This window comes from Molothrus aeneus, chromosome 2 (assembly GCF_037042795.1).
Source record: "Molothrus aeneus isolate 106 chromosome 2, BPBGC_Maene_1.0, whole genome shotgun sequence".
Taxonomy (NCBI): Eukaryota; Metazoa; Chordata; class Aves; order Passeriformes; family Icteridae; genus Molothrus; species Molothrus aeneus.
Genome location: NC_089647.1, coordinates 101,808,600 through 101,831,102, shown reverse-complemented (window position 1 = coordinate 101,831,102; position 22,503 = coordinate 101,808,600). Strand labels below are relative to the sequence as shown.

Sequence of the window (22,503 nt, the reverse complement as noted above, 5' to 3'; positions counted from 1 at the left end):
GCCGCTCCCGCCCCGCGCTCACCGCCCGCCCCTGCCGCGGCTCGGCGGCATAGGCTCCTCCGGGCGCTTTCGCCCTGGGCTGCCTTTCCCGGCGGCAGCCGGGACCCAGGTGGCTGCAGGAGCTGAAGGCTGAGCCCCTTCTCTCGCCTGATTTCTGTATATTTCCTTTTTCTCACACACGCCGAGGGAGCCGCGGCGCAGGACGCAGGATGCAGCCCGGCTGCGGCGGGTGCTGAGCGCGGTGGCCGCCGGAGGAGGGAGCGGCTCTGTCAGCGCCTCCGCTCCGCGCGGCGGCGGCTCGGGCGGTCCCTCGCCCCCTTCCTCGTCGTGGCTACCCGCCCCAAACTTTCAGCCTGTTGTCGCTGCCAGGCGAAGCCCAGCTCGACATAAATGGGTGAGTTCAGGCCGCCGAGGTGGCGGTGCCGCGGGTCAGCTGGGGCTCCCGGCTAGCCGGAGGGGTGCATGTGCCGCTGGGGGCGGTGGGAGGGAGGTGGCCGCCACCGGCCTCCGCTCCTCCGCCTCACGGCTTTTAACTTCTCCTCCCCTCCCCCGGCCGAGGCAATAATTGTTTTCATGTGACAGGCGGAGAGGTCGGTGTTGGCGGCGGCGGGGCGACGGCCGGGCGCCCCGCGGGGCTGCCGCTGTGGGTGCTCCCGAGCGGGGCTGACGCGGTTACGAACCCTCCCGAGCATCCCGGCCTCGCCGCCTTCCCGCCGGGCACGGCCCTCCCCGGGCACTCTGGGGTGTGGTGGCACCGGGCCGGGCCGGGCGGAGGGAAGAGACACCTCCGTGCCGGGCGCGCAGGTTGCGCTCCGATGGTTGCGGCGGGGAGGGATGCGTCGCCCGTCGCTGCCCCGCACTGCCCCGCACCGCCCGTCACTGCCCCGCACTGCCCCGCCGAGCGGGGGCGGCCGCCGCGGTCCTTGTAGCCGCGGCGCGGGGGGCGGCCGCGTTCGGCTGCCGCTGCCCGTGAGGTGTCACCCGCGGACTTCGGGAAGAGGCAGCGCCTGGATGCCCGGGCCGGGCTGGGCAGCGCCCGTTACCTGCGCAGGGGCAGGCAGGGAGGATGGGGTGAATTGTCCCCTGATGCGGGCGAGGCGGCGGCAGCGGCGGTGCCAGGCGCGGGCTGAGCGATGCGCCCGGGGAGTGCGGCTGCCCTGGCTCGCTCTGCCCAGCGCGGTGCCCGGCGGAAAATGACGGATGGCGGGAACAAAAGAAGCGGCAGCTGTCGGTGGGCAGCCTTGGTGCACACACCGGCCGGCGTCTGGAGACAGCAGCGAGCGGTGCTCCGAAACAGCGGCTCTTGGATGTCCCCAGGCCCCCCGCTGCCCGCTTCCCTCAAGGCGGCGGAAATGCGGTCGGACTGTGGGGAAACCTAAGGGCAGCATCACCGAAACGACTGAGTATAATGCTTGATGTGGGAGGACATTTTACAGTTTCACCTGTTGTAATACAGTGACGTTGGGAATATAGTAGGAAATAAATCGCCCCTTTGTTCTTTGAGAGATTACTTTGCGGGGTGCTAAGGGAGCGATGCACAGCTGCTCTACCCGTGTGTTACCAGATTAAGCACAAGCTTTTCCTATCGACTTTGAGTTATCCCCCCGTTCGGGCTGAGATGGGCTCATCCCTGTGCAGCTCTCTCGGCCCTACGGATCCGGCTGAGCCCGGCCGCCGCTGCCGAGGGTAGGCCGGCATCCCCGGGGGCTTTACAGGAGCTGACTGGGGGCATTGCAGGAGCTCCGGCAGGGCTGCTCTGCCGGCTCACTGACACGGCTCTCAACTTCTGTCTTCTGTCACAACAGATAAGGTTTTAAACATAGCGTTGTATTGAGAGGTAGGGTTTGTAACTGCTGAATGGAGCAGAATCTGTACTCTGTAGGGCACGTCATAAGAATTTTTTTAAAATTATTTTTAGTTTCTTATCCTCTTCCAATGCATTTATTTCTTACTAACTTTGTATTGTAATACAATAAGGCTTTTCTGATTTCAATTTGCTCCATAGTCCAAATATTAGCCTTCATGGTTCAAAAGGTTAAGTAAAGCAATAAAGAACCAACAAAGTGATTTGCATTGATAGAGCTCTAGGAAGGTTTTTAATACAGTAACTTGGTAGTAAAGGCCATCTTTTTTCTTTTTACTCACCCATCCCTCTCTTGGACAGTGATCCTACACATCTGGTTTCTTTAAAGCTCATTTTGGTGATGACTTTCCCAAATCATCATGATTCAGTCACGCTTTGCTTTGCAAAATGGGACTGGAGGGAAGGTAGATATGATTTAATATTTGTTCATATCTTTAAATGATAAGTGATTCTTAGTTTGCAAACAAATAGAAAAATTGTGCAAGGAGGTGAAGATATGCATAGTATGAAAGTAAAATCTTTATAGGAGATATCAAATGAAAGCAGTTTTATTAAACACATTTTTAACATAGTTAACATTTTTGTAATGTATCTCAGATGGAGAAGAGAATAGGTGAATTCTTTGTGTACTATTCCTACTAGGAATTTGTGTACTAATCCTACTCAGGATTCCTAATTTTTATTTTTTTTTTTAGATTACTTCTAAGCCTTCTTATGTTAACCATTTATGTTTTCTCAGTGGCACTGCAGGGTGTTTTAAGCCCAATCATGTACATGTGTATATATTGGGTGTATGTTACACGTTCCTGTTTACTGAGATTCAGTGCTTCTTTACAGCACACACCCCAAACCTTACAAGAAATACCTCATGTAATTGCTGTTTTATATGAGCTCTTCTATGACATTATAGGCAGAGTACCTTAAAATTAATTAATTTGTACTTGGAATGGACTTCTCAGGAGAGTTGATTGAAATAATGGTACAACATAGAAAGGGGGGGATAAGGCAAAGATCTTGAAGGTAATCATGAATGCAGTGAAACAAGCTTGGTTCCTCTCCTTAAATGTTTGAGAAATGAAGATGTGTTTTGTGGGGACTTGTGTGTGGGAGAGAGTTGTTTGTTTGTTGTTGCTTTTGGGTTTGTTTTGTTCTGGTTTTGTTTTGAAACTACTTAGACTCAAGTATGTTCAGGGAACGCAGTCTCAACTGCAAGAGCATGGGGTGTCCACATACCAGACTGTCCTGAAGTTGAAGGTGCAGAAAACAAAGTAGATATGGGGAAACCTGGTTTGGAATGTACTGCTTATCAAATTTAGAAAATGCAAGATTAGAAGTGTGATTTTAGAGAGCAGTGTTTAACTGCCATCACCACGAAGCAGCTGTGCAGCTCCTTCTGTCAGTCGAGGCACACCTCCCAACTTCTGCAGTAAATGAAGGAAAATCCTTTCTTCTGCTGTGCAGTCTTTGCTCATGTTCAGAGCACAGCCAGTTAAATGAGGTGTGGGTCCTGTATAATAACGTTGCAATGAAGCTATGCAGCTGAAACCTTCATCACAATGCTTAAACACTTCCTTCATCAATATTTTTTCATCTAAATGTTTTTCAAGGTATTGTTAAAGCTCTGCTGTTTGGAAAGGGGAAGAGAGGAAGTGCTGCTTTTGTTTAGTGAAATCACATCCATCACCTCTGCTGCCACCATAGTTGGGAGTTTGGATCCAGAGAGAGTCTTGTGCCCTTTGAACCACTTAAATTACTTCCCCTGGCAGACAGCTGTTGTCTGTGTGGTTTTACATAATTGGTTGAGAAAGGTGCTTGCTGTGGAATACTGCAGCTGGTTTGTACACACCAAAGGAATATTACATCAAGAAGTAATGCAATCAAAAGAATTCAGTCTATGTGAAAGTGTGATTATTCTGTACTAGTTTCAATCCCTTTTTCTGTTTTTACTATTATTTTCTTTTTTCATTTTCTAAATTCTTCTCTATCCCTTGCCCTCAACTTTCCCCCTCCCCTGTTTCTCTTTACACATTTCAGACTTGCTGCTTCCTCTCCCTTCCTCTCTCTTATCACAGCATCAACAGAGGGAGTGCTCTGAGCACATTTCCTGTGTGTGGGGCCAGGCTGACCTCCAGCACCAGGGCTGTGCCCCATCTAAACTCCTGCTTGGCCCCGTGGAGACACCTGGGGAGTGCTCACTGCAGCAGGAGCCCTGGGGAGTGCAGCTGGTGAGCTCCAGCAACCCTGCTCTCCCATCTAAAATGATGAATTTTTGAGGCCTGAGCTTAGCAGAAGTTGTACACAGAAGATGGTAGGTGTGCTTGTGGTTGCCTTTCCAAAATGGTGGAGATACTGGAGCCTTTCAGTAAAATAGCTGTAAGCTTTTAAAAATAGAAATAGTATTTGCCATTCCAGTCATCCTTGAAGGCAGTTGAACAGTTTCAGCTGAATAAGGAAAAGTAAGAAGAAAGATGATTAGCATGATTTTTTTCACTTTGATTTCTTTTTAAAAATAAGGTTTTAAGCAACTGTAAAGTGGCTTTATAGGAAAAAAAATGTGCAAAAATCCTTCCCAACTCGTAAAAAGTCTTTATTCTCCTCATAGGGAGTGTTACTGATTTTAATTCTTCTGTGGTCATTGGTAGGTTTGTTTCTCACAAGAAGGCAGCAACATTGGAGCTGTTCAGGATCAGGTGTCCAGTGGTTTGGTGGCTTTATACAGCCTGTGAATGGCTAATGAGCAAAGTTCCAGTGGAGTTTTCATGAACTGTAATAAAATACTTTTAGTAATCTGTATAAAGTTTCATTTAAAAATATCTGGTGTGAAGTTTTTTTTCCCTAGGAATCAAGAGATAATGACACTCCTGTCATAAAAGGTTGTCAGAGCTGCTTTCTATATGGATCAAGATAAGGGATGGAAATAAAGAAATATAAAATATGTAAACATTTGTATATGTAAAAGATTATGAAAATAATTCATGATTATGGCATCTCTTCTGCTTGCTCCTTTGCAGTAGCTCTTCTTTCCTCAGACTCTCCATTAGAGCTGGTTTTTTATATTAACTGTTGTTTTTAGCTCAGGAAGTGTGATAAAGAACATAATATTTAAGATAGATGGTTTCTCAAAAGAACAGAATTCCTGCTTGTTTTTGTGCTAGTCAAAGATTCATATGTAGAAAATGACAATAGAGCTGCTAGAAAAGGGTTTTTTTGGCTGCCTGGGTTTAAGGAAGGAATGTAACGAGCATGTAATAATAACAATGTAATGTAATAAAACATTTTATTGAGAAGCAGTTTTGTTTTGATATGAGTGCATACATATTTTTGTTTAAACTGCTACTAATGTAATAAATACAATTTATCATTACCATATACAATTATATACAATATATACAATTTATCTCTGGTGTTATTAAGACTGTTTATTTTGTAGTTGTTATCCACTGGATGTTAGAGAGTGTTTTAAGAACACTGGTGGTATATCAGGATTTGTATAGGAGATCAGTGTTGGCCTTGTAGATAATGCATTGACTCCTTCCCTGCTTATAGGGGAAGGGTTGCATGTGTTAGGAGGAGAAAAAGGAGAGCTTGGGAATGTGAAATGAGCAGCTGAAATTTCAGGTCTGATGTGTTAGAGGTCACTGACTGACGTGCTGCAAGCAAGTTAGCCCTGATGAGATCAAAGGAGTGAAAACAGCTGCAGAGATGGGATCTGTTGTTTTGCTCTGATCCTGCTGGTTCAGAGCAAGCTTATTAAAAAAGATGATGGATTTTGTATGGTTCCTATCTGTGTGGTTTTTAAAATCCTGGGCCAGGGAGCGGATGTTTTCCCTTGATGCCAAAGCAGGAAGTAGCTGCAGGCCATATCTACATTCTGTACACTGAGGAATGATGAAAGAATACATTAGGGGGAGGGGAATGATAGAGGAGGTGAGTATCAAGATTCAGTAATTCAGCTAATGTAAAAGTAATTGCTGACAGTCTGCTTCACACTGAGAGGAAACACAATAAAAGCTTGAAGTCCCTGTGTGTGAGAGAATATGCAAATACTGCAGTTCAGTAGTCATGGATTGTGTTATCAAATGAAGTTGTCTTTCCCCGCCTTTTTATTATTGATAACTGAGAAGCATCAGTAGAAAGCAACTCTTGAGAATGCAGTGGTAAATCCACATAAATTCTGTGTGGTGAGTTGACTGCTGCAAGGTCTTGGCTATGCTTTGCTCCTAACATAACTTTGCCTTAGAGAATGGAGCATCCTGGAGGACAAGCAGTGAAAGGGGAAAGGATGTCTTTGTTCCCAGTCTTACAGTAGTTTGTGTTACAGTGGGAGTGCTGCTGAGAATTTGTGCTTCTAATTTAGTATGAAGAATTGTGTGGAGTTGTGGATCAGAAATGATGTTTGTGCTGGAATAAATTCTCTTTAGCAATAAAGATAATGTATTATAGAAAGCTGAGCATTTATACAAGAGAAATATCCCTAACTTCTGATTAATTAGTAGTGTCAGTATAAAGAGGTGTCTTTTGAACTCTGAATTTCATTAGAAGTATTGTACAAAAGGAAAAATTTCCTCTTTACCTCATTCTCTGTCTTTCAGACTGTGCAGCTAAATCACTTCTGACAATTGAAACCTGCTCACACCAAAACCAGTGTAAAAAAAAGTGTAAGTTTATTCATTTATTCGAAGATCAAAGTCAGCATTGGTGCACAGCTCCCCGGGGAGATAATGCTTTTTTGGAACTGTCAATATAGATTCATGGCATGTGTTGCAAGTCAAGGCCCAATTAGACTAGGTCTAGACCTTTAAAGGTCCCTCCCAGCCCAAAGCATTCAAAATGATCTATCAATATTTAATTAGCTTTCAGTGGTCACACCGATTGTATTCAAAAATTAAGTGGTTTATGTCCCACAGGTAATTTGTATTAATGAATTTGTGACTTATATTAAAAAAAGCCCAACTCATCTAAAACAAGCAAACAAAATAACCACCCCTGCAAAATAGGAATACTCATAACATGTTGTGTTCTCTGATTGTAATTTCCAGGAACTTGCTTGTTACCTTAAAAAGCAACATATTGGTGCTTTTTATTGATAACAAGGTCTCAAAACAAACACACACAAAAGTCACTTCAGGATGAAGTGACTTTTGTTTTAGGTTGGTTTTGTGGGAAGAAGTTATTGGGGGTCAGTGCCACTGCTGGTGCTGTATGGACTACTTGTGTCAGCCTGGCTCTCTTTGTGTGTAGCCCTGTCTTTCCCCATGAGCTGGATTTATAAAGGTTTTCATTAAAGGTAGCAGCAGTATCAGAATATAAGTGTACACATAAAGAACTTTTCATTTTTGAGCCAATTGTAAAGCCATTCTTTGAGAACTTCCATGTCAGGTTTAAGTTAAGTATGTTCTCTCTCTGTGGCTGCTGCTTCATCCTCACCACTGGCAAAAAACCATTTTTCATACTCTGGTAACTTGGCAGAGTTGATTTTTTTTCCTGATAGGCTTGTGCAGCATTGAAAATTTTCTGTCCTTGTGACAGATATAAAACTGGCAAGCAGCAAGACCTCAGCTTAATTTTTCAGTGTTTTTCTCATTCCTGCTGTTCTTTTGGTGAGGTCTCACTGAGCTCTTATTGAGCTGTTAGTGCTCCTCTATTTCCTACTGTCAAAGGGCACACCAGTTTCCAAACTGTGCCCAGAAAAAGATGCCTTTATTTAGAGGTTTTGTTATGGTAAGGTTTAAAAAACTTCTTTGCTGTTAAATTTGGACCACTTATAAAAAAATGTTTTAGCTTTGGCCTTGTGTTTCCAAATGTAGGGATTAGTAGCTTGCTTTGGAAGAGTGGTGATGCTTATTTATAAACAGTATTTGAATGCTGATGAAGATTGACTACTGCAGTACTTTTCTTTTTTGTGATTCATTTCTTATGAACATTTATTTATTGTCATCAACAGCTTTATGGAAAAATATCCTATTGAAACATTTCACTCTAGACAAGACCACCTTAATTTCCCATGAAATAGCGCGTTACTATTTCAATTTCATTGAAATTGCAGAACGGCCAGTTTCATGAATACAACTATCCAACTTTTCTGCTTAAATGATCACATTAAAGAAACTCTCAAATGTTTACACAAGGCAGCCAGAATACCTCAAACAACTCATACAAAAAAAAGGAAATACTTCTATCCCTAGAGGAACCTGACTTTGTTTCCATCAGACTTTAAATGGCTGGGTGAAAGGAAGGGATGGAGAAATGAGTGCAGAGAGTGAAAGCCTTCCAGTAAAGGCTGAGCTTGAGAGCCTTGCCTTGAATGCACAACCCTGCAGTTTGTGACAGTGGGAATTCCTGAACACCTGAGAGTGAGCAGCAGTGCTTCCAGGCAAGTCCTGCTGGCAGGGAAGACAGAATTTCACCATGGTAGTAAGAAATCACAGGCCTGGTAGTAAGAAATGCTTGTAACTTCACTCATTAATAAAATGAAAAAATTAAATTAGTTCCAGGAGAGTAAAAAAAATGTCTACAAATTTATAAATCCTCATTATATTAAAGATTTTTTGATGGCATGTGCTACACCTTATTATTTGATTTTAATTTTTGTTCAGAGAAACATCAGGGTCCCAACAGTTGTGGAGGACACGAATTTGAAAGCTTACAAGCTTTTATTTTGTTTTATATCTGTATTTTTAGATTGCATGTGGGAAAGACAAGGTTAATCGCTATGCAATCTTGAAATCTAAATTTGGTTCAGACTTAAATATTGATATTGAAGTCAAATAGTTGAACCTCTTCAACTAGGAGATCTGAAGTTTGATACACTTCTGTGCTTTTGTTGCATTTGTTTAATGAAAACGGTAACATTTAAGTTTGATCTCATTTTAAGGTTCTTAGCTATTTGCTGAACTGAGCTGATCATGTAACTAGTTCAGTGTTAATCTCAGTCTGATATAAGATTACTTTTAATCTTGATTCATTGCTAATTGCTGTATCCTTAATGTTGGAAATGTGTTCTTTGTAGCTATTTTTGTTAGTGACTTGAACAACAAAGTTAATTTTCCAGATGACAAAGACCCGAGTATTTTGTGGGTTTTGTTGGCTTTTAAGTAGTTAGTTTATAGGTTTGACCAGCTCCTCAGCTGCTCCTTTCTTTGTTGCTTTTTTCTCTGTAAGTCTGGTAGAGCACAGTGGGTCAAGGTCATCTTTCTGTATAGAGCTGCTCCAACATCATAGAGGTAACATGTGGTTAATTAAGGGATTTGTGTGTTTAGATCATCCAGGCTAGTTAACTGCTATTTTATTGATGGGAGGTTTGCTTAATAAGCAAAATCCTTCTCTGACTTCTTCCTTGCTTGACTAAATGCATGATGAAAAGAGCTTTATCCTTGAATGGCCAGCTAATTTGTACAAGTAAGATCAACTCTTTCTCTTGCAAGAAACAACCTTTCAGCTGTGAGAGAAATCTTCCTGCTGCTGTTGCTGTTATCTTTGGTTATGATTGTTTTTAATGTTCATCTTCCTGGACAGCTGCTATTTCCTTCTCCCATTCAGTAATCTCTTTTAAAATGGGAAAGATCTTTATTTTCTTTGAAACTTAATACAAAAGCCCTTTGTATCTGCTGCTCGTTTCATTCATCAAATACCTGTATTCAGCTTCATTTGAAAACAGTAGAAATACACTTGTCAGTTTTCCTTTGACCTCTGAGGTCAGTTTGAATGGTCTTTGTTCTGTCAGCTCATAGCGCCCTTCAGAATTGCTCACTTTGATTTGCATTAACCATGCTACTTATTTTAAAGGCTACCATTTCTGTGTATGAAGCACCTATAAATAGTGCTTCTGATGAGCTGACATCTCAATTATCTGACTGTGGTTTGTGGAAGATTAAGATAAAATACCTTTCAGTTCATGATGAACTATCTTCTGTCAATTCAGAATTGTCTGTACTGGTTCTGGAGTCATGAGACATCTATTAATATGTATTCCTCTGCAGTGTATTTGATAGTTTGTTCACAGTTGTGGAGAAAACATTCTTGTTTGCTCCTGTGTGTTTCTCATTCCTTCACCTCATTCTGTCAGAAAGCAGTTGCACCTCTTCTCATTACTTACAGAAGTACATGTATGCTTCTTTCCCTTTCTAAGTTGTGCTGTTTTGTTGCTTTGGGTTCTTGTGTTGTGGTGGTTTTTGATTGTCAGAGTGTTTTTTCTTTTTTCTTTTTTTTCTTTTTAAAATAAATCTACATTACAGAGTCTCAACTGTTTCTCAGGAAAGATGCTCTTCAGCCTTTATCTTTTCTGTTCACATACCTGATGCTCTGTCATCCCATATTTTTATATGCACTTCCTTCAAATTCATCTTTCCTTCTTTGACCTGTCTTTCAACTGTACTTCTTCCCTTTTTAGAAAGCTTTCTTATGTATTTCACTTAGAGTCTCAAAATTCCCTAAATTAAGATGCAAAGATATACAGAACTCTGAAGGCAATCTGGTGTAGAATACAGCACAATTATAGGTGATCCTTTATGTATTTTATTTAAAATTAAGGAAAGAAGAAAGCTTTGGTTGGAATTCCATAAATATGATGTCAGGAAGAAAAGGGACTGACTGTCTTTTAGAGACTATTGCTTTAATTTGCAAAGATTTTTCAGAGTTGAAATTGGTACCCTGGAATAATGCTGAGGTGTGTGTTGCATATTGTGTTTTGCCAGCCACGTTTTTGATATTTTCTGATGGAAGAGTGGTGCCTATGGTATGTGGAGTAAAACAGGTTGTAGAAGTTGGCAAAGCCAAATACTGAAGTTCCAATTTGGTTTTTTTTTTCAATTTGGAGAACTTTAAAGCAGGATGTTGCTATTTTAAGTAGAATTTCAGTTCCTGTCTGTTCAAGTCTGTCAGTGTCTCTCTTGAACCAAAACCAAGGAGCTGATGTAAATGCAGCCTTGTAGGCAGAGAAACTGAATGTAAGAAACACTCTTTGCCTCTTCAGACCCTCTGAAATCTACAATTAGTTTTGACTTCAGATTTCCTTAACTCTAAGAACCTGTACCACTCAAAACCAGGGAAGGTCATTAGAAGATTCTTTAAGGGGATGGAGTATAGGAAACTTTTTCTTAGATGGAAAAGTAGAGCTTTCTCCTTAGCCTTGGAAGAAGTGCTCATGGTAGAAAACATTCAGTGACCACGTTATTCCTGTCCTCTCTAGTTCTCTTGGCTGCATAGTTTAACCTGCCTGCTGCCTCCTGGATGCTGTAGAGAGATTCTGTGCCAGCACCTGAGCAGGTTCTACTTGTCTTGAGGAGAATCTGTCCTGTTGTTGCCTCTTTGGCCACACACTTTGTTCTGTTCCAGACAGTACCAGTGTTGGTTACTGGGGGTGGATAAGAGGAGCAGGAGCAGAAGAATAACTGCTTATAAAACAATAGGGTTTATTGCCTCTGTTTGTTTCCTTGGGTTCCACAAAGCCATCCTGCTGCTTTCTCCCCCTTTTCCCCCCATCCTCAGTGCAGCAATGGGTTCTTCTGTCTAAATGCTGACTGTTGTTTGTGCTTTCACTCTGTGTGCAGCTCTGCTGAGCATTCCCATTCAGCCAGCACAGAGTGGCTCAGATTCCCTTTTGGAACAAGGCTATCATCAGGTCACAAGCTGTTCTGGCTCCCAATGAAAGCCAGGGATAAACTTTCAGATGTACTTCTTTGGCTGCATCAGGTTTTGCTTTCAGGATTGTTCTTCTGAGGGGGAGCTCTGTGTAGGGTCTCCCCTTTGGAGGTTTGTTCTCATTGTAAGAGTTAAAGATGCCTTGGAAGGAAGAGAGTGTTTTTTCAGGTGGAAGAGACTTCTTGAGACCTTTAACCTGCTACCAGACATACCTCTTCAAAGAGCTGTGTCTTCTACTTGCAGCATAATCTCTGCTTTCTGAAAGGCTTTGCCTTATTCAAAATCAAGAGTATTTCTCAAAGAGAAAATTAAACTAAAAAATGTCAATGCAAGTGCCTCATGGCCCAGGCCTACCATGGACACTTGGGATTTTGAAAAGCACCATTAAAACAAAACATACTAGCTAATGCCTCTGATGTGGATTTTTGTTCATTAAAAAAAAAAGTGTTAGTTTGTGAATTCCATTTATTGTGACATCCAAAAAACATTACCTGCAGAAACTGATTTGAGCTGAGAAAACAGAGGCATTAAAGATACCATCAAAAATGTATTACTCCAGAATTGCATCCTGAAATCTAAAATTGAAATTTGAAAGTTTTTTGATGCACATAAGCTGACACATGTTATCTGATATAATAGTGAAGTTTATTTGCCCAAGGATTGTCTGGAACTTGTGAATTCATATATTCAGTAATTTCTAAAACAGCATTTTTTTCAGTCCTATTGTTTTTACCACAGTTCGAAGGAGAATAAAAGAACCTGATGTTAAAAGAGAAGATAAGCAGCACTTTGATGATATTTTTTTATTAATGAAGAAAATATTATATTGGTAGGTGTTAAAGGTGTTCTTTTAACCACGTGTCCTTTCTCCAAATATTCACACCCTACCTTCCATTGGTGCTCACATAATCGAGGAAGTTTGGTGTTTTTAACACCCTGGGTGGTTGTTGGCTTTCCTTTCAGTGTGCTGTAGAGGTTTAGTGGAGATGGCTTGATGCTGGTATGTAGATGTTGTTTTGTACCATAGTGATGAAATGCAAATTTCCCATCATCTGAGCTCTTGTACTTAGGGCAGTGAGCCCCAGTAGACACACACACAGAAGTTACAGCTCCTGTAATGCCCAATAGTCTGTTGCATATGAAAGCACAATAACTGTGTCCTTTAATTTTGCTTATAAATTATGAAACTGCTGGGAAGTTCCATACTGGGCCTGACCTTCCTCTGAATGTGAAGTTTTGTAGCTTGAAATGCTTGGATTTATGGAAGAGGTTAGAAAGAAAAAAGCTGATTATTTCTCCTCTCCATCCAGCCCAGCTTCTCGCTGTTGTACAGCGCACGTCTTTGTGACAGTTTATTATGCATCAGTTAAAACACAGCACTGGCTTGTAGTCCTAGCATTTGACAGGTGGAATCAGAAAAGTTGCTGCTGGGGTAAATATTTTGCAACTGCTGTCTTAAAAATGATAGAATTCCATTAAACTGAGGGAAAACAGCATAACTTTGAAATTGTTATAAGACACCGTGTTTGTCTGCAGCTGGCATCTCACAGCAAAAGACTCAGACTGTAGCACAGTCTGAGGATTTTGGCTATATCAGGCTACTGCTGCCAGCAATCTCTTGCAGAAATTGCCACTTCCAAAAACAAGAATACCTCAACAGGATGTATCTGTGCACCACTTTTCAGTCTGGTTACTTAATGTAACACCATTTTTATGAGCACTTTCAGCAAATGTGGCTAAGATGCAGAGGAGTATGTTGTATTCTCCCCATCCTCCTCCTGTGCAAAAGGGTTGCTACTTTTGGCAAAGACGTGTGGTGATAGTAACAGCTTAGGCATCTAGTGAAATCCTCCAAGCTCCTCTGAGATCATATTCATAATCACATTCATGCTTCTCTCTGATGTTAATGAGATGAGGTGGATGTTGCTGGTGTAGAAGCTCAGAGTTTTAACAAATGCTATGCATGGCACAATATGAAGACTGTGAACCACTTGTTGATCACAATCTCTGCTCATCTTCCTGAGGGTTAAATGATGCTACATCATCTCTCAAAAGGTGCTTATTCCTTGTCTTTTTAATTTTTTATTCATTTGTCTTTCCACCTCAGTACCATCCATTGGCATCTTCATAGTATTATTAAGGCAACTTTGGGACTAGAATACTGTACTGTAAATATACTAGAATATACTAGAATACTGCAAGTACTTCTGAGTAATTTAACACAGCATTTATTATCATGGCATCAGATTTTGTATCCTGTTTACTTTATATGGTGATACATTCATTTGGTAGCAGTTCTCATGAATTTATCCAAGTGGTAGGTTTTTTAATAGTTCTGGGTGTATTTAGCTGTAATCTGTCTCCTTTTTGTTCTGAAGAAGTAACTCATATCCTTCCTATGTCCTCTCAGTTGTCTGAGAATGAGATTTAGAAACTGCAAGAGTAGAGAAGCATTACTAACAAGTTTGTATGAAGATATAGTTTGTCAAATGGGACTTATTTGTCTTTTTTTACCTTAAGTACTCTTCTCCTTTTCTATAATTTACACTCTTCAGAACTTTGAATTGTTTTTATGGATATTGGAGGAGGCAGGAACTCATGTCAAGATGATGATGTTAAATGTTTTCCTCTGAATCTAATGCCTTCCACTATTCCTGAATGGGTCCTTGTGTGCATTAGTTTCTGAGGGGAAGAGCAATTCCAAAGGTGAACAGCTCTCAAGACAATTTTGCCTCTGAGAAACACTACATTTCTTTAGTTACAGGTTAACACAATGCACGTTGCCTGCAAATTTGACAGTGTGAATTTAAAGTAGGTTTGTTTGTGCATGCTGTGTGCAGTGGGAACATCTGCTGTAGTTGAGAGGCACTCTGGTTGATAGACCAATGGATCACAGTAAAATAAGTCTCTTTCAGTAGCAAAAATGTGATTTGAGTAGTTTGTTGTCCAAGGCAGAAGGACCATTTTGCCTGCAGGAAAAGATCAATTAATTAATGGAATAGAAGTGTTTCCTCTGACTGACAGCCACATGAATGCCAAAGAGTATCTATGAAATCTCAGTCTTTCTAAACAGTTAAGGAGACTCATCCCAATAAAATATAACATGTATTGTTGGATCCAAAGTGCTATTAAAAGGGAATATAGATGTAACTGCTGCCACCTAGAACTACCACAGTGTTCTTTCCTTGTTTATTCCAGAGTTACATGTGCATGGTTTCTGGTGTTCAGATGTGCTTTGGCATATTGCATAAAAAGTTTATATCAGAGATGGTGTGACGCTATAAATTCACTCAGAGGCAACCACTATGATAGGCTTAAGAAAAAAATTAAATTCATAGTGTTTCTTAGAAATACCTACCTGAAGTAGTTTACTACAGACTTGCTATGAGATGTGTTTTTTATGTGAAAAAGGTCCCACATAAATACAAAAATACAAACCCACTGACTTACTGTTGTTCTTCACCTGACTGAAAATGTGAGATTTTTTTCAATGGATTGTGGTCATACCAAGTGGCTTAGCTGGAATATAAAGTATTTCTTGTCCTAGTGGGTGATTTCCACTCAAATAACCGTGTGTTTGTTTGTTTTAAAAACTGGAACCAAGCATACCTCTTTGAAAAACAGAAAACTAGCTCTCTTCCTTTCTTGGAGGACATCTCAGGTGTTCTGTCAGCTGGAGTGGCTTCAGCTCTGCTGCTGCCCGGAGAGGAGTCACATCAGGACAGTGCCAGGCCAAGTGTTCACTGTCCTGCAGATGAGGACTCGGCTGGGGTCCTCTGGCAGCTCCTGTGTTGTGTGCCTGTGTGTGACTGTGATATTCACACCACAGAGCTTCCCCCCAAGTGCTTCCCATCTGTCCTGAGCTCTCTGTGGCTCCCTGGGGTGTCCCCAGGTGCAGGCTGGAGAGGATTTGTGGCTGTAACAAGAAAGGACCCGGGGCAATCTGATTTAGGTGGCCCCTTCTGTGGCTGCTCTGCCCTTTGAGGAGTGATGCAGTGAAGGTGCTATTCTAGGATATGACCTTTAGATCCCCACCATTGTTTGCAAAGGGGAAATAGGAAAATCTAATGTAAACTGAAGGCTGTTGTCTAAGTGGAGGAGTTGCTGTTTATCATGTAGCATGGATTTAACATCTTGAAGATTAAATAGTACTGCTTTTCCTTCTGATATTGATTTTTCCTTCCCCTACAGCCTTTCTTTTTCATGAAGTGAAATCCTTGCAAATACTTTTAGCAGGGAGTATTATTCCTGATAGTGTTGCAAAAGAAAAATGTTAAAAGTTGAGCAAAGTTTGGAATTAATTTTTCAAGGAAATTGTGGATCTTGCTTGCAATCAAGTAGAAACAAAATGTTGAAGTTATTTTTTTGTGCCACAGACATGCCACAAAACTAACAGCTCAAGCTTTCTTAAAAATCCCAGTTGTAATTTACATTTAAGCTGTAAAGTTAGAGGTATATTGGTATTTAACCAATTTTTTTACAAGGCATTTCCATTTTGAGAGAATGATGACTCCAAGGCCTGTTCAGTGGCTCATTCCTTCATTTCATATTATAAAGTGTAATGGAATTGAGAGAGTTGAGTCTTTATAAACTATGGATTATTTTGTTCTCTGGTAGAAGAGCCACATCAGACTTGATATGGATTTGTTTTCCTTCTCTTCTCTCAGTCCTATTTGTACCACAGCATCCCTCATGTGATTGGCCTGCCAGCTGCTCAGTGTTCTTGGAGTGAAGAAAACAGTGGCCTTGTAGGTCATATTTCATCTTCAGACCTTCTGGCCCTCCAGGTCTAGTTTAGGCAACCAGCATTATTGAATATAATGTAGTTTGGGTTTTGGTTGGAGGGGTTTTTTGTGGTTTTATTTTCCCTTTCCCAGGTTTTCCCTTTCCATTTCTTTCTATCTTTTTTGTTTTGGTTTTGATTTTGGTCTTTGTTCTTTGTTCGGGTGGATTTTTCCTCATTTTTGTTTGTTTGTTTTTATGGTTTTTGTTTGTGTGTGTTTTTTAATTTAAGTTCAGATTGTTCAGTCATGCTTTGCTGTTTAGTCTAATAAAAGGTATTGATTTTTCTCTCTCCTGGTGGTTCCTAATATTTCACTAAGAGTTTTATTGCAACCTGTTATATAGCAAAAAAACTGTGGGTTTTTTTTTTAAGTATGCCCATATGTGGTATTCACATGCCCTCTGAGCAGAGAGAGATTTAGCATTCTCAGGATTTCTCCTGAGAGAAGCTGTGAGAGAAGCAGAGAAAAGAATGATCAAAACAATTCTTATCTCATTTGCTGCTCCTGTGTTTGTGCCCATGTGGAATGTGTTCTGGAGATTGTTTACCCAAGGTGATTGCTTGATTGGGTTCTGGTGATGGTGTTTTGGATTCATTGACCAGTTGGATCTGTGTGTGTGTGTCAGGACTCTTGGGCAGAGAGTCATGGGTTTTCTAGTGAGTTAGTTAGTTAGTGATAGTTCTTGTTAGTGTAATACAGTATGATAAAGTAATTCATTAGCCTTCTGATATCACAGAGTTCTGCCTATCATTCTTCCTGCCCATTGGGCATCTCAGCACCAATGCTCCTCAGCTCTGAAAGTGTGCTGGGCTCACCAGTTTGTATCCAGGTGTCTCAGAACAGCACATTTGAAGAAGACCTTGTCTGTGAAGTTGAGGCAGATGGAATTCAATGGTCAGATTTTTAACCTGTTATAAGATGTTATCTTCATGCAAAAGCGTGATGCACTCTCTTCTCAGGAAATGCAATTTGAGCTTTAACTGGAAGCTTGAATGCAGACTATTTGCAGGTAGTCTGTCTGGTTTCTGTTCTGGTTTTTTTGGGTAAGCCAATGCAACATGTTTATCCTTCATATGGAGCTGAGTGACTTAGAAATGCGAAAACATAAAACTTACAGCTCTTAACTCCTTGACTGCCGTGTCTAACTGCATTTACTCAGTCTAATGTCTACATTTGGGTGTGAAACCAGACTGCTGCAGAAGGTGGTGCTGCCATATGGATGCTGTTACTTGGGTGGAATAGTGCCAAAGAGGTTAATAACATTTCCATTGTGCCTACACACTTCGGATGTCTCACAAGAAACTGATTCAATAATGTAGTTTTTGTTGCACAGTAGCAAATCTCTGTTTCTTTTTCTTTATATTTTCTTGCTTGGAAAGGCACTGTACAATAACTGAAAACAGAATAAAAAGAAGACATTTCTGTCTTCAAGTATTGGTAGCATTATTAAAGAAATTCTGACTAGGTCAGTTTAAGAGATTAGATTTTACTTGTAATTTAAAATGTGGCAAAGAAACAAAATAAACAATAAGAAAAATATTTGTAATTATCACTAAAATAATTTCACCTGTATGTGCAAGACTAATTTGTGGAATGAATGAATGAATGGTAGGACCAGTTAAACTTTTAATCAACAATTTTTTTTTTCTAGATGTGCTTTTTAAAAATACAGCTGTTAACCATTCCAATGCCTGGTTCATATCATTAGCAATCCAAGTTGTATATTTTAAATCCAAACCACTAAGCATTAAATTAAAAAAATCTTTGTCCCTGACATTGCAGTAATGAGTTGTACTGTGCCAGTCTCCAGCAGGGCTCTTAATAACTAGCTTTGATTCTATTTCATGAGTTTTTATGTTACAATTTGGATTGATGCTAATATAGGACTAGGAATAGCTGATTTTGTTGGCATGAGAATAAATGTTCTCCTTGTAGATCAAAATAACTTGTATAGCTTTTGATATTGAATTTCATTCCTAATGTACAAAATGCCTTTTTCTAACAGAAAGAGTAGCTACAGTTTGCCGGCCGGGGCAGGTTTGACTTTCAGGCATCATGAGGTACAATAATTTGAAGAAAATTTCTCTAAAAAGAGAAACCAGATCTGCCTGTCCCAGTTTTGCCAGTTTATTTTTCTCTTGGCTTAAAATGGATTTGAGTTTTGGCTGTTAATGCAGCAATCTGTTTACCTTGGCAGAGCTGGGCCTAAGACCAACCTTTGTTGTTTAACAAATAACATTAATTTGAGCTCACTGTCCATGGAGTGTTTTCTCACATCATGAATCATTGTGCAAACTGGGACACAGTTTTAGTCCAGTTCCTGAGGAGAAATCTAGCACAGCACTTCAGGAATCAGGTATGTTGTACTTACAGATGTGAAGCACAACTCTGATCTGCTTTTTTGTAACAAACCTGGATCAGTGCTGACTCTAGTATCAATCCAGCTTCCATGAAGACTAAGTTTCAGCTCAAAAGAAACAAAAAATATTAAGTTTGAGTGGCAGAATGAATTTTTCAAAGCACGGTTTGAGAAGGTGCTGTGATTTAGCATGCTTTAGAAAATGAGTTTGATTTAAAAACTGCAACTGCAATAACCTAACAATTGTAGAGCACTTTTGACTGTCTTGTGCTCTTCAAACTTCACTACTGTGATAAATGAGAATTTTGAGTGATCTCAGAAGTGCCTTCCCATCAGTTTGTCACAATTCTGCACATTTGTTAGGTGTACTCTTATTTCTCTTTCCAAACTGTGCTTTGGTTTCCTTTGAAGAGTTTATAAACATCTTGATTGTGTGGTCTTACTTTGGTGACTCATATGTCTCTGACTGCTTACACACACTTATGTTACAGTAATCAGATTTTCTGAGAGGAGGCAGCTTTTAAAAATATTTATATGTGTTTTTTAATAAGTGGAAACTTTTATAGACAGAGAAAAGCCTGAACAGTGAAGAGTTGGGGTTTTCTGTTTGTTTAAACAAACTTTCAGTAAAACAAAAGTGATTGAACAGCTGCTGTCTGTATGTGAATTAGTGCAAACTTGAGGGAGTTAACTCCAGTGCCTCCAGCCTACCCAAGACAGTGTAGAGTCAGGTCAACAGCCCCATTCTACCTTTTGGTGCCTCAACTTAAGAGAGAGAACATAATAAATAAGAAAACTGTCATTAATCATGTCATGTTTGCAGCCTTCTTAAGGGAAAACTGCAAGAACAGCAACAGATTCTAGAACTCTTGAAAAATGTGGTACTTACAGAGTGGGAGAGTTGTTTGTCTTCCTTCATTATGTCTTGCTGCAGCCTGAATGCTGAGGAGTGTTTGAAGAATCAGTAGTTGGAGCCAGCCTGAATCCCTGCTGCATTGTCATCTCCCCCTTACAGCTCTCTACCCACCTCCTAGCTGCTCAGGAAGAGCAAGGCAGTATGTAATTGCACTCATTGCAAAATCAGAATAGGATTTTAAAGCTTCCTAAGCAGGGAGGAGAAATGACTTGACACACACAAAAAGCTTTGAGTCCTGAAAGCAAGGATGTCCTAGTATGCAGCTTAAAAATGAAGATACAGGACCTTGCTTTCAAAAGATCTTTCCTGGGGTTCAACCAAACTGGAAATACCCTGCTGAATAGTCTAAATTTTGCCTTTTCTGAGCCACAGTCCTGTTGTGTTCTGTGGAGATAAAAATTTTCATTGATGTGTGTACCTTGCTGCCACTGCTTGAATCCAGTAGTCTTTGCAGAAGTCTCTGGAGAGCTATTGTGTAAATACAACTTCTGATCCAAATGCACTGGTTGGTCTGGGGTAAACTGTATGTATGTATATGTGTGGATATATATATGTGTGTATATATATATATATATATACACACATACACGCACATACACACACATACATATATATATATATATCTCTATGGATAATATTGGTGCTAATTTAGGGACTTTAGTTCATATATTAGAAGTATGTGTAAAAATTTGTTAGTTGCCTGGACTCAGAGGGTTGGGCTTTCCAGATCTTCAGGTCCCTGAGGTTTCAAGAGCCCAAACCCACAACTTTCCTGAATAAAGGGATGGAGTCTGTGCCTCGTGGGTTTAGAGACTCCCAGAATAGCAAACCTGAAAACATGAATTTATAATTTCTGATGCTAGGAGGAAGGCTCCTGCTCCACCTCAAGGTCTGCAATTAAAGAACAGATTCAATGCTTTTGTAGGTGATGGGGGTCTGGGTGCTCAGTCCAGTGAAGCACCCAGGCTGGTAAATCTGAGCCACGCAGAAGCGCCAGAAGAAGGTGGGAAGTGGTAACAGTAGGGAAATTCCCTGCTGCGAGTGTTGGAGACTCCCATCTGCTGACCTGACCTGACCTGTCATCTAGAGAGGCTCGTTCCCTGCCAGGATCTGGAACACTGTGGTAAAACTGCCAGAGCTTGTCTGGCTTCACACTACTACTCCTGCTGCTCTCCCATGTAGGTTTGAATGATACCACCTGAAGGGATCTGAAATTATCAACTGTGACTCTGTAGTTCTGGGGTGATGACCAAGAGCCTGGCTGGATTCTCCTTGGTCCTTTGGGTGAGAGCAAAGTGCATTAGGATGAGTGGAGAGATCCTGTGGGTAAGTTGGTTGCATAGTTGGTGTCAGCAACAGAATTCTAGTTTTACAATCATGAGGGTCTTTTTGAAGATTGCTTGGAAAAGATGGGATTCACCTGACTAAGGCAAAAGCATCTCTGCTAACTATCTTATGAGCAATTGGTGGACCAGGTTGGCAAACAAAATGTGATGCAAAAAATGGAGACCTTGTATTCAAAAAAAATCAGGACTAATGGGGGCCTTTCCCAAGCATACCCATACAAACAAGGAAGTGCTTTTCAGAATTACAGGGAAAACTCTTTCTGGGAAGTCAGCACAGCTGGTTGCCTCTCTGAAATGTCTGTGTTCTCATGCAGACAGCATGGAATGCAAAGAAGAGGAATTACATGTCTGCATGCAGTTTTAGAGTTGGGATTTCATTGGGATTGTGAAGATACAATATGGTAGCTCATATTCCATCACCCTGCTATCTGCTGGAGGGATAGTGGAACTTGTTTGTGTGCTGGGTTGGTGTGAGCAGTTCAGGAGGTTTCTGGAGTGTGTTGTCTACTGGATCTCGTACCTGCAAACAAAGAACTGTTTGGGGCTCTGAAGGCTGAGGGCAGCCTTGGTGGCACTGACCAGGAGATGATGAAGTTCAGGATCCAGAGAGGAGGGGGGGATAGGCAGAAAGTAGGGTTGCAACCCTGGACTTGAAGAGAAAAGACTTTGGCCTGTTCAGGACCCTGAAACCAGTAGAAAAGTCCAGGGCAAAGTAAACCTTCCCTCAGTGGAAGAGAATCAGGTTAGGGAATATTTAAACAAACTGGTCACATGCAAAGCCATGGCCCTGGTGTGGTACGTCCTGAAGGAGCTAACTGATATTGGGAGATCCCTCTTGATGGTCTTCAAAAAGTCACTGTGATGAGGAGAGGTTAATTAAAACCAGAAGAAACCTCCTGTCTTCAGGAAGAGCAAGAAGCCTCATTTTTTACTGAAAACTACAGGCTGATCAGCCCCATGTGAACCACTGGAAGATGATGGAACAAATAATCCTGGAGGCCATTTCCAAACACATGAAGGACAAGAAGACAGTTGGGAGTAGTCAGTGTTGATTTATGAAAGGGAAGTCATGTCTGAGCAATCTGTTAAGTCTTCTACCATGAGATCACTGACTTGGTGGAGTGAACGTTGTTTATGTTGACTTCAGCAAAGCTTTTGTCACTGTCTCCCATAACTTGACAAACTGAGGAGGTGCAGTACAGGTGAGTGGGAAGAAGTGTCTGAAATGCCAGAGGCGAAGGGCAGCAGGAGCTCCAGCTGCAGGCTGGTCCCTGGCAGTGGTGCCTCAGGGGTGGGAGATGGGGCTGATGCTGCTCAGTGTGTGCAGTGATGAGCAGGAGGACAGAGAGGAGCAGAGAGGAGTCTGAGCAAGCTGCAGGTGCTGCAAAAGCAGCAAGTGTTTGACTCCCCAGAGGGTGGTGCTGCCATGTGTAGAGGCTCCAAGAGGCTGGAGAAAAAGGGGCTGAGAGGATGCTCACGAGCAGAGGGAAATGCCAAGTGCTGCAGCTGGAGAGGAATAAGCCCAGGCAGAAGTACAGGCTGTGCCTGGGGGTCTGGGGAGCAGCTTTGTGGAGAAGGGCCCAGGGATGCCGGTG

General features: G+C 41.4%; 1 protein-coding gene across 4 annotated transcripts in view; it reads left to right on the top strand.

Annotated features, from left to right (window-relative positions):
* Positions 1-22,503, top strand: part of SH3KBP1 (SH3 domain containing kinase binding protein 1) — a 211,680-nt gene continuing 189,177 nt past the window's right edge. For 2 of the 4 annotated variants that reach the window (XM_066545412.1, XM_066545411.1), the window contains exon 1: positions 3-394. Coding sequence is in view for 3 of the 4 variants with exons in the window: in XM_066545411.1 (XP_066401508.1) it covers positions 391-394 (4 nt within the window). In the remaining variant the exon portion in view is untranslated. Of the gene's footprint in view, positions 395-22,503 lie in introns of all 4 variants that reach the window. The other 2 variants (XM_066545410.1, XM_066545409.1) reach the window with 2 other exon arrangements.